The 14,705-nt window shown below is 55.4% G+C and overlaps 3 protein-coding genes across 5 annotated transcripts in view; 1 reads left to right on the top strand and 2 right to left on the bottom strand.

Moving 5' to 3' along the window:
- LOC116943995 (uncharacterized) overlaps positions 1–5,716 on the bottom strand; it is a 23,349-nt gene extending 17,633 nt beyond the window's left edge. Inside the window, exon 1 of one of the 2 annotated variants that reach the window (XM_076067994.1) lies at positions 5,602–5,716. The gene's annotated coding sequence lies outside the window, so the exon portion shown is untranslated. The remainder of the gene's footprint in view (positions 1–5,601) is intronic. The other variant, XM_076067995.1, reaches the window with a different exon arrangement.
- LOC116943999 (epsilon-sarcoglycan-like) overlaps positions 333–14,705 on the top strand; it is a 26,963-nt gene continuing 12,590 nt past the window's right edge. Inside the window, exons 1-12 of one of the 2 annotated variants that reach the window (XM_032957398.2) lie at positions 333–431; positions 1,848–1,973; positions 4,174–4,316; positions 4,695–4,773; positions 5,034–5,238; positions 5,666–5,822; positions 6,534–6,748; positions 7,202–7,228; positions 7,900–8,082; positions 8,753–8,830; positions 9,575–9,630; positions 10,142–10,380. In XM_032957398.2, coding sequence (XP_032813289.2) covers positions 395–431; positions 1,848–1,973; positions 4,174–4,316; positions 4,695–4,773; positions 5,034–5,238; positions 5,666–5,822; positions 6,534–6,748; positions 7,202–7,228; positions 7,900–8,082; positions 8,753–8,830; positions 9,575–9,593 — 1,269 coding nt within the window. In that variant the 5' untranslated portion in view covers positions 333–394 and the 3' untranslated portion in view covers positions 9,594–9,630; positions 10,142–10,380. Of the gene's footprint in view, positions 432–1,847; positions 1,974–4,173; positions 4,317–4,694; positions 4,774–5,033; positions 5,239–5,665; positions 5,823–6,533; positions 6,749–7,201; positions 7,229–7,899; positions 8,083–8,752; positions 8,831–9,574; positions 9,631–10,141; positions 10,381–14,705 lie in introns of those variants that run through there. The other variant, XM_076068004.1, reaches the window with a different exon arrangement.
- The window catches only part of ASB8 (ankyrin repeat and SOCS box containing 8), a 7,299-nt gene continuing 1,778 nt past the window's right edge, over positions 9,185–14,705 (bottom strand). Inside the window, exons 3-4 of the mRNA XM_032957400.2 lie at positions 11,255–11,802; positions 9,185–10,588 (exon numbers count right to left, since the gene is read on the bottom strand). Coding sequence (XP_032813291.2) covers positions 10,417–10,588; positions 11,255–11,802 — 720 coding nt within the window. The 3' untranslated portion in view covers positions 9,185–10,416. The remainder of the gene's footprint in view (positions 10,589–11,254; positions 11,803–14,705) is intronic.

The following is a 14,705-nucleotide window of genomic DNA, read 5'->3' as shown; positions in this document are numbered from 1 at the left end:
CCACCACCTGCACGGTATGTGGAGTGACACAAGTGCCGCGCTGTGTGTGTGACTGCTGTGCTGTGTGTTGTGGCCGTGTTGTGCTGTGTGACTGCTGTGCCGCGTGTTGTGGCCATGTTGTGCTGTGCCATGTGTTGTGGCCCGTTTGTGTCGTGCCACACGTCTGGGCTTGTACGCTCTGCCGCTCGCTGCGAGTGTTGCTGCTCCGCGGGTCGCGCCACACTCCCAGAATAGCCTCCGTGTGCGCGCGTGCGCGCGTGCGTGCGTGCGTCGGCTTCTATTTGCGACAGCAGCAGCTGCTGCCTTGACCCCCCCCAGCCTTGGGCCCCCCAACTCTGCCTCACGGCCTCCACTGCCGAGCGGAACTCCGGGCCTGCGGCCGCGAGTTTGCACCATGGCCGGGTTTCCCCTCCTCGCCGCGCTGGCCACAGGTGAGTGCCAGTGAATTGTGCCACCTGCGGGTGGCACGTGTGGGTGGCACGTGTGGGTGGCACGTGTGGGTGGCACGTGCGGGTGGCACGGAGGTAGAGTCGCCGGGATGGCGCCACTGGGATCTCCTGTTGGGAATGCGGCGTCAGCCGCCCGTGATTAATTAATTGATTTCTCCACTCACGCTTGCTGTTTTGTCTCACCCACCACAGTGCTGAACCACCACAGTGCTCAACCACTATCACACTGCAGGTCACAACAACACACCCTCACTCACCCACTCACCTCACTGCAGTTCAGAACAACACACTCACCCACCCACTCACCCACCCACTCACCCACCCACCCACTCACCCAACACAGTGCTCAACTACCATCACACTGTAGGTCACAACAATACACCCTCACTCACCCACTCACGCACCCACTCACCCCACTGCAGTTCAGAACAATACACACCCACCCACTCACCCACCCACCCACTCACCCACCCATTCACCCACCCACTCACCCACCCACTCACCCACCATCCCACCCACTCACCCACCCACTCACTCACCCACTCACCCACCCAGCCACTCACCCACCCACTCACCCACCACACTGCAGGTCACAACAACAAACCCACCCACTCACTCACTCACCCACCCACTCACTCACCCACCCACTTGACCACCCACTCACCACACTGCAGGTCACTCCACTTCTCTTTCTGTTTCTTCCGTCGCATTTCTCCACTCTGGAATTCCCTCCTGCCATCATCGTCTCTTTCTCCCAAGCTATTACAAGAACCTTGCTCAATTGTTACACTCTTAGCTATTGCACCTTCAATAGTGCTGTTGATTGGCTTGTTGGGCCTTTGCTCAGAAACCGCAATTCAAAGCGAGAAAAAGCCAGATTCTCGAGTGCAGTGAGAGTTGCAGGTCCCAGCCTGGTCACCAATGACTGCAGGATTAAAAATAATTATTTGATTGTCGCAGGACGAACATTACTCTCAGTGGCAGGGGCAGATGGGAAAGTGCTGCCCCTCTTGTGTGTGAAGCAGATGTCAGTTGAGATTTTGGATGGGGCTATGTGGTATCCGCTTCTGCGGCGCTGGTCACTGGGAGAGATGCAGAGGGATTATTTGTCTCGTGATGCCGGTAGCAGCGCAGTCGCCATCAAATCTGGGAATGTGCCAGGTTTTGGACTCTAACGTTTCCATCAACGTTGCGAGTTTTCTCCAGGGCGAGTCCCTGGTGGCGAGACTATTCCGCACAAACATTCTGCTCACGTTGGATCAACTTTATGAGAGTTTGCATGCCCACGCGTTACGGACGTGCGGACAGACGGGCGGCACAGCTGTTGCATTAACAATTTCAAACCTTAACTGGCACGCGTTAACGAGCACTCGTGCGCGGGTTCTTGCCCTGCGGCAGTTCTGGTGGCTTGCAGCCTGCCGAGCGGAGCCGCGGGCGACCAGAACGTCTACCTGTCACCGGACACCCTCTTCGTGCACTTCCTCAACCGCGAGTACTTCGCCGAGTTCTTCCAGGGACGCCGAGGTGAGAGTGCGTTTGTGTGTGTGTGTGCGCGTGTGTGCGTTTGTGGGTGCGTGCGTGTGTGTGCGTGTGTGCGTGTATATGCACGCGCCTATGAAGGCCGGCACGGCACACGAGGAGGGGGTGGGTGGTCAAGACCATACCTGGCCACTTTTGTCTCCCCAGTGGCCATGTTTACATATTGCACCACCTACTCATTTGAGCCCGAATCGACCTAGGGGAGGCCCAGAACCGATTCAGATAATTGTCACTGTTAAATTTCGATTTAAAGCTTTCGTGACTGCAATGATTCATCTTCTTTGGTTCTTTTGGTAAAGTCACGTAGAATGATAATAAAATAATACATTGATAAAATAAAATAACACAATAATATTCTCACGACGTTTCGGCCACAACACAAGCGGCCTTCATCAGGTGAAGGGGGCGAGACTGTCTGGTAGGACAGCGCTGGAGTGAAAGAGCCACGTTCAGATACGGCCTTTAAGCTGTGTGAGAGGAACAACGCGCCTTGACAAAGGAATTAGCATATAATTTAGCATTGAAATGGCTGAATGATTAGCTTGTGACTGGTCACAGAAATAGCTATGTTAAAAGTTAAAGAATACACACCCGCAGAGGCACCCATTGTTAAAGGGATTAGCATAGAATTTAGCATTGAAATAGCTAAGTTAAGGCATACACATCTTGACAATGGAATTAGCATAGAATTTAGCATAGCTATTTCTGTGACCAGTCACAAGCTAATCATTCAGCCATTTCAATGCTAAATTATATGCTAATTCCTTTGTCAAGGCGCTTTGTTCCTCTCACACAGCTTAAAGGCCGTATCTGAACGTGGCTCTTTCACTCCAGCGCTGTCCTACCAGACAGTCTCGCCCCCTTCACCTGATGAAGGCCGCTTGTGTTGTGGCCGAAACGTCGTGAGAATATTATTGTGTTATTTTATTTTATCAATTTATTATTTTATTATCATTCTACGTGACTTTACCGAAAGAACCAAAGAAGATGAATCATTGCAGTCACGAAAGCTTTAAATCGAAATTTAACCGCCTCTACGGGGAGGGATTCCACACATCCTTAAGATCATTCAACAGACTTCGGGATAAGAAGGCTCAACTAATCGAGTCTCTCACTTTTCTGAAGAGATGCCGCGACTCTAAGCTATCCGTGGTGCTGAAATTTGAGGCAGGTACAAGCTCTATTTCTGCAGCAGGTACAAGCTAATCACTCTCCTATCTCAATGCTAAATTCTATGCTAATTCCATTGTCAAGATGTGTATGCCTTAACTTAGCTATTTCAATGATAAATTCTATGCTAATCCCTTTAACAATGGGTGCCTCTGCGGGTGTGTATGCTTTAACTTTTAACATAGCTATTTCTGTGACCAGTCACAAGCTAATCATTCAGCCATTTCAATGCTAAATTATATGCTAATTCCTTTGTCAAGGCGCTTTGTTCCTCTCACACAGCTTAAAGGCCGTATCTGAACGTGGCTCTTTCACTCCAGCGCTGTCCTACCAGACAGTCTCGCCCCCTTCACCTGATGAAGGCTGCTTGTGTTGTGGCCGAAACGTCGTGAGAATATTATTGTGTTATTTTATTTTATCAATTTATTATTTTATTATCATTCTACGTGACTTTACCGAAAGAACCAAAGAAGAATTGTCACTGTTGTTGGCCGTGAGCGGGAATTGTTACTCAGGTCGATGGCTTTGTAGACCAGCGCGCTAACCATTGCTTGCTAACACCACTTTCCCCAAGAGTCTGTTAAGGCTATATGAGGGATCTTTGTCTTTGTATACACGTGTACACGGTAGTGGAGTGGTTAGTGCGCTGCACTACGATCCCGGCGACCCGAGTTTGATTCTCGCTTACGGCCAACACCAGTGACGATTTTCTGAACCGGTCCTGGGCCTCTCCGAGGTTGACTCAGCCTCAAATGAGTACCTGGTGCGGTGTGTAAAGATCCCCACTAGGGAGACAAAGGGGGCCGGACGTGGTGCTGGCCACCAACCCCCTCGTGTCCTGTTTCAGCCTACATAGGTGCTCGCTAACAGCACTTGCCCCAACAGTCTGTTAAAAGCTATACAGGGGATCTTTGTATTTATATGCGCAATAGAAATAGCCGATCCGTGAGTTGGCGCTGGATACACCGCATGCATGCCGATGCTGTGAATGCGTGCGCTTGTGCTGCCTGTCCAGATGACCCCATGACCTTTAACTTGAACTTGGAGGGTCACCCCGACCTGCCCGGCTGGCTGCGCTACTTGCAGAGGTCACCGTACGAGAACGGGCTCCTGTACGGCACAGCCAGCGCACGGCACGAAGGCAAGAGCGTGATCCAGGTACAGCTGTGCCCCGACACACAAAGACAAAGATGCCCCATATGGCCTTAACGGCCATATGGGGCCGTTAGCGAGCACCTACGTGTGAAAGCTGGCATGGCACACGCGGAGGTGGGTTGCCAGTACCACGCCCGGCCGCCTTTGTCTCCTTCGTGGAGATGTTTACACACCGTACCAGATACTTAGTTGAGGCTGAGCTGACCTAGGGGAGGCACCAAGCCGGTTTAGAAAATTATTGCTGGTATTGGCCATGAGTGGGAATCGAACTCAGGTCTCCGGGTTCGTAGCGCAGCACGCTAACTGCTACACTACCGCTCCCAGCCACACACACATGATAAATTGTGTGTGTCTGTGTAATCCGGTTGTGTGTGGTTGCAGGTGGTTGTCTGTAACCGCCGCACGTTCCAAGTGGTGAAGCAACGACTCATACTCCACATCCATGCAGTGCCAGACAACGGTACCACCTTCACCACCATCACCACCAACATGATCATCATCATCATCATAACTACCACCATCATCATCACCACTGTCATCATCACCACCATCACATCACCATTGTCACCACCATCACATCACCATTGTCACCACCATCATCGTCATCACCACTATCATCATCACCACCAAGACCGGCGCCACTTGCGAACGGCGCTTTCGCCAACAGCCCGTAAGAGGCTACATGGAGGATCTTTGTCTTTGTGTGCACGGGTGCTGCAGAGGTGCCGTTCCGCTTCGAGCTGTTCCTCTCCAACGTGGACGTGGACGAGCTGCTGCGCCCGGACGTGAGGGCCAGCTTCGAGGAGCTGGCCCGCACTGCCTGGGGGACCCAGCCACCCCCCCAAGCCTTCCGCCTCGTCAACGTCACGTCGGCACTGGAGAGGGGGGGCCGCGTGCCCCTCCCCATCCGGGGCCTCAAGGAGGGGTGCGTGCCCATTGAGATTGTGTACGCGTAGAGTGGCGGGGAGCGGTGGACTGGCGGTTAGCGCACCGCACTATGAACCTGGCCACCTGAATTAGATTCCAGCTCGCTGCCAAACTTAAACAATATTTTTTATAAACTATTATTTTAGCAGGTAAGGCCCACTGAGGTACATAGCTCTTTTTCAGAAGCGACTTGGCCACAAATGAAAGCTCAGCAAAGTGAATTATCATGTGGAAATTTATAGCAGCCAAACACTCTAAACATCTGTGCTGAATAATTGAACAGGTCTGAGTGTGGTATGTAAACATCACTACAAAGGCGGCCGGGCGTGGTGCTGGCCACCCACCCCCTCGTGTGCCGTACCGGCCTTCGTAGGTGCTGCTCCTCGCTAACAGCGCTCGCTCCGACGGGGCCTTTGTCCACGCAGCGTGTACGTCCAGGTGGGCGCGGACGCCGCGTCCCCGCGCCTGCTCGACGCCGTGCGCCGGGCCGCCTCCTCGTGCGACCAGCGCCATGCGCCCGCGCCGCCCACTCACAGCATCTTCTACCCGCGCTTCCGCAGCGACTGGTGCCGGCTCCGGCTGGTGAGGGGGCGGCAGGGAGGCACACGTCCAGCGGCCAGTACGGTCTGCCGGCCGGCCACTGTCTAACACCCAGCATCGTCTAGATCAGGGGTCCCCAAACCCCAGGCCGCGGACCGGTACCAGTTCGTGGCCTGTTAGGAACCGGGCCGCACAACAGGAGGTGAGAGCGGTGAGTCTGCGCGTGGGCCGCGCCCCATTATTTTATTATTTACCACTTCCGCCCGCGCCTCTTTCCCGCACTGCGCACTTGTCTCAGTCACAGTGTTGGTAAGCCCACAAGCTCTAACCCCTAGTAGCCACAATGAGTAAAAAACAAACGTCGCTAGAGAGCTTATTTGAAAAGGGGGAAAAACCCAATGATGAACCCCCCGCCCCCCCCCCCCCCCCGGTCCGTGAAAAAAATTATCTTCCACGAAACCGGTCCCTGGTGCCAAAAAGGTTGGGGACTGCTGGTCTAGATGACTTACTGGTTGAGTGACTATTGAATAAGTAGTTGAGTAACTAGACTGAATGACTAGTTGAAGAGCTAGTTGAGTAAATAGATGAGTTACTAGTAGAGTGACTATTAGAGTGCCAAGAAGCATGACTAGGTGAGTGACTAGTCGAGTAGTCGTGACTGGCAGCGTGACCAGTAGAGTGAGTGCACGAGCGGTTAGACGAGTGACTGGAAGTGCACGTGGTGCCCGCCGTGTCACCCCTCGCCGCGCGCAGCTGAACGCGTCGGGGCCCTCGGAGGCCGGGGACGAGGCCCCGGGAGGCAGCGCGGTCCTCGACGCATGGGGCCCGGCGTGGGCGCCGCCCCCGTCGGACCTGCCGCCGCGCGACTTCTCGGCCGCGTACGCCTTGGCCGTCGCGTTGCCGCTGGTTCTCGCGGTCCTTTTCATCGCCGTCCTCACCTACGTCATGTGCTGCCGCCGCGAGGGCCTGTGAGTGGTGCCCCCTCCCCCGGCGTCACGCGACGAGACTCGGGATCGATTTGGAAATCTCCCGGAGCGGTCGTGACCTTTTGTGGTCGGGGATCGGCCCGCAGAAATGGATACCACAGAGCTTCGAGTGACCCGGCAAAAGGCAACACTTTCCCACCTGCCCTGAGACCATCGACTCATTACACTTGAGAACATTCGTTGGTGTTTAGCTCCTGAACACTTGCCATGCCATATGCAAAAATAGTAGAGAACCTTGAGGACCCGGCTTAAACACAGGCGACAGTAAACTTGGATTCACACCCTAGATCTCGGCTGTACTGGACTACCCAGCCACATGTCGTTTTCCTCACTGTGCACTTGTGATATGGGCAGCACACACCCGATACTTACAGCACACACTGGATACCCACAGCACATGCCAATGATAACCAGGATACTCATTTTGTTTTTCAGGGAGAAGAGAGACACAGCTACTCCTGAGTGAGTTCTTCTGCAAGTCTTAGAACCAGCGTCACCGCACGTCGCCCCTCCCTTCACGTCGCCCCTCACCACGCGTCGCCCCTCCCTTCACGTCGCCCCTCACCACGCGTCGCCCCTCCTTTCACGTCGCCCCTCCCTTCACGTCGCCCCTCCCTTCACGTCGCCCCTCCCTTCACGTCGCCCCTCCCTTCACGTCGCCCCTCCCTTCACGTCGCCCCTCCCTTCACGTCGCCCCTCCCTTCACGTCGCCCCTTGCCGTGCCGAGGGCCCACTGTGGTTTGGCCGCATCGGGGGGAGTCGACACAGTAGGTAAACTTGGCAAGATGCAGCATCCACCTTGATGGCAGGCCTCTTCCGTGATCGATTCTGCTTAGGTTTTAAAATAAAATGTCACCGACACCTCGACTCAGCTAAAAGGGTCAAAAAGAAAGTAGCCTACTCGATGTTACAGACACCTCCCTTTAGTAAGAGGCCGACCCTCTCCCGTCCTCTGAACAAATGCATAAACATAGCCGTGTGTGTAGCGTCGGCAGTTCGGCGTTTACGACGCCGATAACCCAGGCCGATGCCGACCACCGCTCGGTGACCGAGAGCGGAGCTGCCGTCGGCCGGGTTAGCGGTCAAGCTCGGCACGGTTTTGAACGTCGATCCCTGTCCCCGCGCTTCTCCAGGATGCAGCTGGTGCACCACCGCTCGATCCGCGAGACGGTGCGAGAGCTGCGCGATCTGGCGCTGCGCCGCGACGTGCGACCGCTCTCTACGCTGCCCATGTTTAACCCCCGTGGGGGGGGTGCCCTCCCCAGCCGGGGACCGGACGGGGACACCGGCACCACGAGGCTCATCGGGGCCGAACAGTGAGCAGGCACACGCACGGGCAAACACACGCATGGGCAAACGCACGCATGGGCAAACACATGCACGCACGGGCAAACACACGCACGCACGGGCAAACACATGCACGCACGGGCAAACACATGCACGCACAGGCAAACACATGCACGCACAGGCAAACACATGCACGCACAGGCAAACACATGCACGCACAGACTTGGACACGCCACAAATACATAGATCCCCCGTATTGCCTTTAACAGACCGTTGGGCCAAATACTGTTTGTGAGCAACTATGGAAGCCGGTACGGCAAACGAGGGGTTGGGTGACCAAAACAATGCCCGGCCGCATTCATCACCCGAGAGTTGATGTTTACATACCACACCAGGTACTAATTTTAAGGCTGAGTCGACTTAGGGGAGGCCCAGGACTGATTCCAATATTTGTGACTGTTATTGGCAAGATGCACACTTGCACAGGCATACATGGACAGAAGTATGATGCACGTGGAACACAATTAAACACGTGGGCGCACAATCAGCCACACGTAACCGCACAAAAACACACACACGTGGTCACACAGTCGCACGCGGATCTGGGTAATGACGTGCGAGTGGTTTCGCCCACTCACTGCCGATGCCACCTCCACCTCGCTCGACCCAACCCTCCTTACCCCTCCTTGCCCCCCACAGGACCCCACCAAGTGAGCGACCTTCCCGACCGCCTCCCTACCAGGGCAGGCCCCACGCGCGTCAGGAGACCAGCTTCACGTGCGTCGCTCATGCCGCTCCGCAGACACCGCAACGTGTCCATATTATAAGCCCAAGACAACCGAGACTTTGCTCTGCGGGGAATCCGATTGTCGGCCCAATTGTTCGACCTCGGGAGCTAATCAGAGACTTGTGGCTGGATAATGCTCGGATGGGCAACCCCCATGCATGGTGGGTTGTCATTGACTACTGCTGGGCTACGTCATGGGCAGCGAAGGACAGGGCGGCAAAATCCATTGTTGTGCTGCACTTGTGCTCCCCGCCTTCACCAACTCACCCTGACCAGCGTGATGCGTGGGCAAATAACCCCAAAAACACTCATGCAGCAGCAGTGGATTGACACAGGGACTGCACTTCTTTATATTCTTTATGGTTTATTGTCTTATTTATCTTCAGCACATATCTCCAGCACCATTGCCACCATTTGTTTTGAGCATATATAACGGAAGGCGGCATTTAGACACCGTCAGGGCTTAATTTCCCACCGAACATTTTCCGGCTCGCCGATAAGACCGGAGTAGGCACGTAACTGGTAGCTGTGGCGATAGTGAGAGATATACTGGATGTGATGTAGCGAGCGCTGCTGTAATGACGCCCTCGCCACCGTATCAACGGCGAAGTCGGTGAGCATCGTGCTTGTACGCCGCAGCCCCTGCATCGGGAATCTGAATACCGTCGCAGTTGCGTTCGGGAAACATTCATCGCAGCTCCTCCCTCGTCCAACTCGCTCCGTTCCACCCACAGGGACTCCCCGCGGAGCTGATGACGAGGGCTCAGCGAGGACGTCGCCCACGCACACGGTAACGCGCCCGTCAGGCACCGCGCTCGCTAGGCGTGGTTTCCCTCTAGCATCACGTCTGTGATGCCTGTCTTCCAGCTCGTGGCAGGACATTGATTTATGTTTGTGCACTGTTTCAGATGTCTTCTGTGAAGTGGTTGTTTTTGCTCTAATCTCATTTGCTTTATTGTTGTTGAGTGGTCCAGGTGTCTTGTGACCCCCAATTAATTGACCCCTAATTTGTTTTCCCTTTGCATAATCATTTGCTTTTTTACATAAACCGTACTTATAAAAATATAACGTTTTAGAGAAATAAATGGGGTTCATAAAACATGTGGACCACCCTGTACTGCAGGAAACATTCATGATTTTGGTGACCCAGGTCACTCTTGCAAATGGCGCAGCCTGGTCTCTTGAGTTCTCACCCCGTTACACAATAAACTGAAGGCCCATCCTCCAGCGTTCAAGGCCTGTTTTAGGCTTCTGTGAAGGCCCATTGGACGAACTCACGGCCGCACGTGTCTGTGTTTCAGCGTCGTTGGAGGTTCGTGTCGCCTTTGGCGTCTGCGGTGCGGAGGTGCTCTTCCTGGGATGGCCCCCGGGTCTGGCTCTCATGCCAGCGGCTCCGTGCGGGCACCGAGTGGTAAAACCCACGCTTACAGTTTTACCGAAAAGGCACGCATGGTAGTTTTGTGCACGTGTTTTTTTCTCCTGAGACAATAGCGGCCGCTGTGGCCGCGTAATTGTCCGAATAAATCTCGCGGTGTCTGCACTCGCAGCCTCGGATTGGTGACTGGGCGGCGCGGCATCACTGCCGCAGCAGCAGGAATTGTTGCAGGGCGCAGGGCAGGGGCAGCATCTCCACTACCGGGCGCAGATCCCGGGCGCCCAGGGCGCACCGCACGGCCGCGCGGCTCTGGTTGGCCAGCGACGGTGCGCGCGAACGCAGGCTCTGCACACGCACCCACAAACGAGCGCAGCTGCACACGCACGCACAGAACCGTGCGCTTAGACGGCAGGGAAAAGATCACACATACACAGTTGCTGAGCACAGCGGTTGGCTACGTATACCTACAACATGGTAAGCGTCCAGCAACAAACAGCACTGTCATAGTCGTAGCAGATACGCGTGTAAAATGTTTCTTGAAATTAGCAAGGTTATTATTGTAAAAGCTTGGGAAAAGAGACGATGATGGGAGGGAATTCCAAAGTGAAGCAGCGCAAGAAAATAAGCAGAAAGAGAAGTGAGGTGATCTGCAGTGTGCGAGTGAGTGCGTGCGTGGTGTTGTGACCTCCATTGTGGTGGAGGAACCAATGAGTTCACGGAAACCGTAATAACAATGGTAGTAGCGATAAGAGTGATAAGAAGGCGAATGACTGCCGATGAGCGAGTGAATTGAGTGAATCAGCAAGTGCTGGATCATCAGTCATCCTGACTTACTCTGGATTCTATCAGGTGCAGCGAGGTAGGAATTGGGTGCTTCACCCCAGATATGAGATCAACATTACAACTTCGGCCGAAGTTGTGCTTGTGAACTTGTGACGGCGATGAAGGTTGCATCCAAGACCCCGCAACCCGATTCCAGCGTCCCGAGATTCGATATCAAAATCCGATAGCGACCGCTGGAGGTTTCTTGGAGCCTCACCTGGAAATCCGGCCGAGGATCTGGCTGGCTTGGTCCTCCCTGGGCAGGTCCACCCAGCCACCAGCCGCCGCGAGCAGCAGCCGCAGACACCCCTCCTGATCGTTCCTCTCGTCTCCCTCGTCCTCCCCGTCGTCGTCGTCGCCGTCATCGTCGCCGTCGTCGTCGCCGTCGTCATCGTTCCGGTAGCGGTGCGCCATCAGGGCCAGCAGCTGCGCGATGGGCGTCTCACCGTGGCGGTTCCGCGCACGTGGGTCGGCCCCGCGCCGCAGCAGCGCGGCCGTGATCGCCCTCCGGCCGCGCTTGGCCGCCCAGTGCAGCGGCGTCTCACCGTGCGTGTCAACCGCCCGGCAGCATGCGCCCCCGCGCAGCAGCGCCCGCACGTTCCCCGCCCGGCCACGGAACGCCGCCCAGTGCAGCGGCGTGTCGCCGTTGCCGTCGGGCAGCGAGGCCCCGGCACCCGACGCCAGCAGCAGGGCGACGCAGTCGGTGAAGGAGCGCTCCGCCGCGTAGTGCAGCGCTCGGCGCTTGTAGCCGTCCACCGCGTCCACCTGCGGTGCGGGAATTGAACGTCGACGGCACTTGCACCGCACTCGGCGATGCGTGGGACGGTGGTGTGGGACGTTCCGCGCCTGGCACCGCTGTGCGAGACGGTGTGGGGCAGTATGTAGTGAGAGTGAGTGACAGTGTGGGGCTGTGTGTCCTGGGAGTTTGACGGTGTTAGGCAGTGTGTAGCGAGAGTGTGTGAGGCAGTGTGGGGCAGTGTGTAGTGAGAGTGAGTGACGGTGTGAGGCAGTGTGTAGTGAGAGTGAGTGACGGTGTTGGGTTGTGTGTAGTGAGAGTGAGTGACGGTGTGAGGCAGTGTGTAGTGAGAGTGAGTGATGGTGTTGGCCAGTGTGTAGTGAATGTGACAGTGTGAGGTAGTGTAGTGAGTGACGGTGTGGGGTAGTGAGTGGCAGTGTGGGGTAGTGAGTGACAGTGTGGGGTAGACAGTGTGGGGTAGTGAGTGGCAGTGTGGGGTAGTGAGTGACAGTGTGGGGTAGTGAGTGACGGTGTGGGGTAGTGAGTGACGGTGTGGGGTAGTGAGTGACGGCGTGGGGTAGTGAGTGACAGTGTGGGGTAGTGAGTGACAGTGTGTGGTAGTGAGCGACAGTGTGGGGTAGTGAGTGGCAGTGTGGGGTAGTGAGTGGCAGTGTGTGGTAGTGTGTAGTGAGTGACAGTGTGGGGTAGTGAGTGGCAGTGTGTGGTAGTGTGTAGTGAGTGACAGTGTGGGGTAGTGAGTGACAGTGTGGGGTAGTGAGTGACAGTGTGGGGTAGTGAGTGGCAGTGTGGGGTAGTGAGTGACGGTGTGGGGTAGTGAGTGGCGGTGCGGGGTAGTGAGTGGCGGTGTGGGGTAGTGAGTGACAGTGTGGGGTAGTGAGTGACGGTGTGGGGTAGTGAGTGGCGGTGTGGGGTAGTGAGTGACGGTGTGGGGTAGTGAGTGGCGGTGTGGGGTAGTGAGTGGCGGTGTGTGGTAGTGAGTGACAGTGTGGGGTAGTGAGTGACAGTGTGGGGTAGTGAGTGACAGTGTGGGGTAGTGAGTGACGGTGTGGGGTAGTGAGTGACAGTGTGGGGTAGTGAGTGACAGTGTGGGGTAGTGAGTGACGGTGTGGGGTAGTGAGTGGCGGTGTGGGGTAGTGAGTGACGGTGTGGGGTAGTGAGTGGCGGTATGGGGTAGTGAGTGGCGGTGTGTGGTAGTGAGTGACAGTGTGGGGTAGTGAGTGACAGTGTGGGGTAGTGAGTGACAGTGTGGGGTAGTGAGTGACGGTGTGGGGTAGTGAGTGACGGTGTGGGGTAGTGAATGACAGTGTGGGGTAGTGAATGACAGTGTGGGGTAGTGAGTGACAGTGTGGGGTAGTGAGTGACAGTGTGTGGTAGTGAATGGCAGTGTGTGGTAGTGAGTGACAGTGTGGGGTAGTGAGTGACAGTGTGGGGTGGTGAGTGACAGTGTGTGGTAGTGTGGGGTAGTGAGTGGCAGTGTGGGATAGTGATTGACAGTGTGGGGTAGTGAGTGACTGTGTGGTATTGAGTGACAGTGTGGGGTAGTGAGTGACAGTGTGTGGTAGTGAGTGACAGTGTGGGGTAGTGAGTGACAGTGTGTGGTAGTGAGTGACAGTGTGGGGTAGTGAGTGACAGTGTGGGGTAGTGAGTGACAATGTGGGGTAGTAAGTGGCAGTGTGGGGTAGTGAGTGGCAGTGTGGGGTAGTGACAGTGTGTGGTAGTGTGTGGTAGTGAGTGACAGTGTGGTAGTGAGTGGTAGTGAGTGACAGTGTGGTAGCGAGTGACAGTGTGGGGTAGTGAGTGACAGTGTGGGGTAGTGAGTGATAGTGTGGGGTAGTGAGTGACAGTGTGTGGTAGTGAGCGACAGTGTGGGGTAGTGAGTGACAGTGTGGGGTAGTGAGTGGCAGTGTGTGGTAGTGTGTAGTGAGTGACAGTGTGGGGTAGTGAGTGGCAGTGTGTGGTAGTGTGTAGTGAGTGACAGTGTGGGGTAGTGAGTGACAGTGTGGGGTAGTGAGTGACAGTGTGGGGTAGTGAGTGGCAGTGTGTGGTAGTGAGTAACAGTGTGGGGTAGTGAGTGACGGTGTGGGGTAGTGAGTGGCGGTGCGGGGTAGTGAGTGGCGGTGTGGGGTAGTGAGTGACAGTGTGGGGTAGTGAGTGACGGTGTGGGGTAGTGAGTGGCGGTGTGGGGTAGTGAGTGGCGGTGTGTGGTAGTGAGTGACAGTGTGGGGTAGTGAGTGACAGTGTGGGGTAGTGAGTGACAGTGTGTGGTAGTGAGTGACAGTGTGGGGTAGTGAGTGGCAGTGTGGGGTAGTGAGTGACGGTGTGGGGTAGTGAGTGACGGTGTGGGGTAGTGAATGACAGTGTGGGGTAGTGAATGACAGTGTGGGGTAGTGAATGGCAGTATGTGGTAGTGAGTGACAGTGTGGGGTAGTGAGTGACAGTGTGGGGTGGTGAGTGACAGTGTGTGGTAGTGTGGGGTAGTGAGTGGCAGTGTGGGATAGTGATTGACAGTGTGGGGTAGTGAGTGACTGTGTGGTAGTGAGTGACAGTGTGGGGTAGTGAGTGACAGTGTGTGGTAGTGAGTGACAGTGTGGGGTAGTGAGTGACAGTGTGTGGTAGTGAGTGACAGTGTGTGGTAGTGAGTGACAGTGTGGGGTAGTGAGTGACAGTGTGGGGTAGTGAGTGACAATGTGGGGTAGTGACAGTGTGTGGTAGTGTGTGGTAGTGAGTGACAGTGTGGTAGTGAGTGGTAGTGAGTGACAGTGTGGTAGCGAGTGACAGTGTGGGGTAGTGAGTGACAGTGTGGGGTAGTGAGTGATAGTGTGTGGTAGTGAGTGGCAGTGTGGGGTAGTGAGTGACAGTGTGTGGTAGTGAGTGACAGTGTGTGGTAGTGAGTGACTGTGTGGTAGTGAGT

Source organism: Petromyzon marinus, chromosome 19, assembly GCF_048934315.1.
Source record: "Petromyzon marinus isolate PM22_M1 ecotype Great Lakes invasive population chromosome 19, UKy_Petmar_22M1.pri1.0, whole genome shotgun sequence".
NCBI lineage: Eukaryota > Metazoa > Chordata > Hyperoartia > Petromyzontiformes > Petromyzontidae > Petromyzon > Petromyzon marinus.
This window is presented reverse-complemented; position numbering and strand designations above follow the sequence as displayed.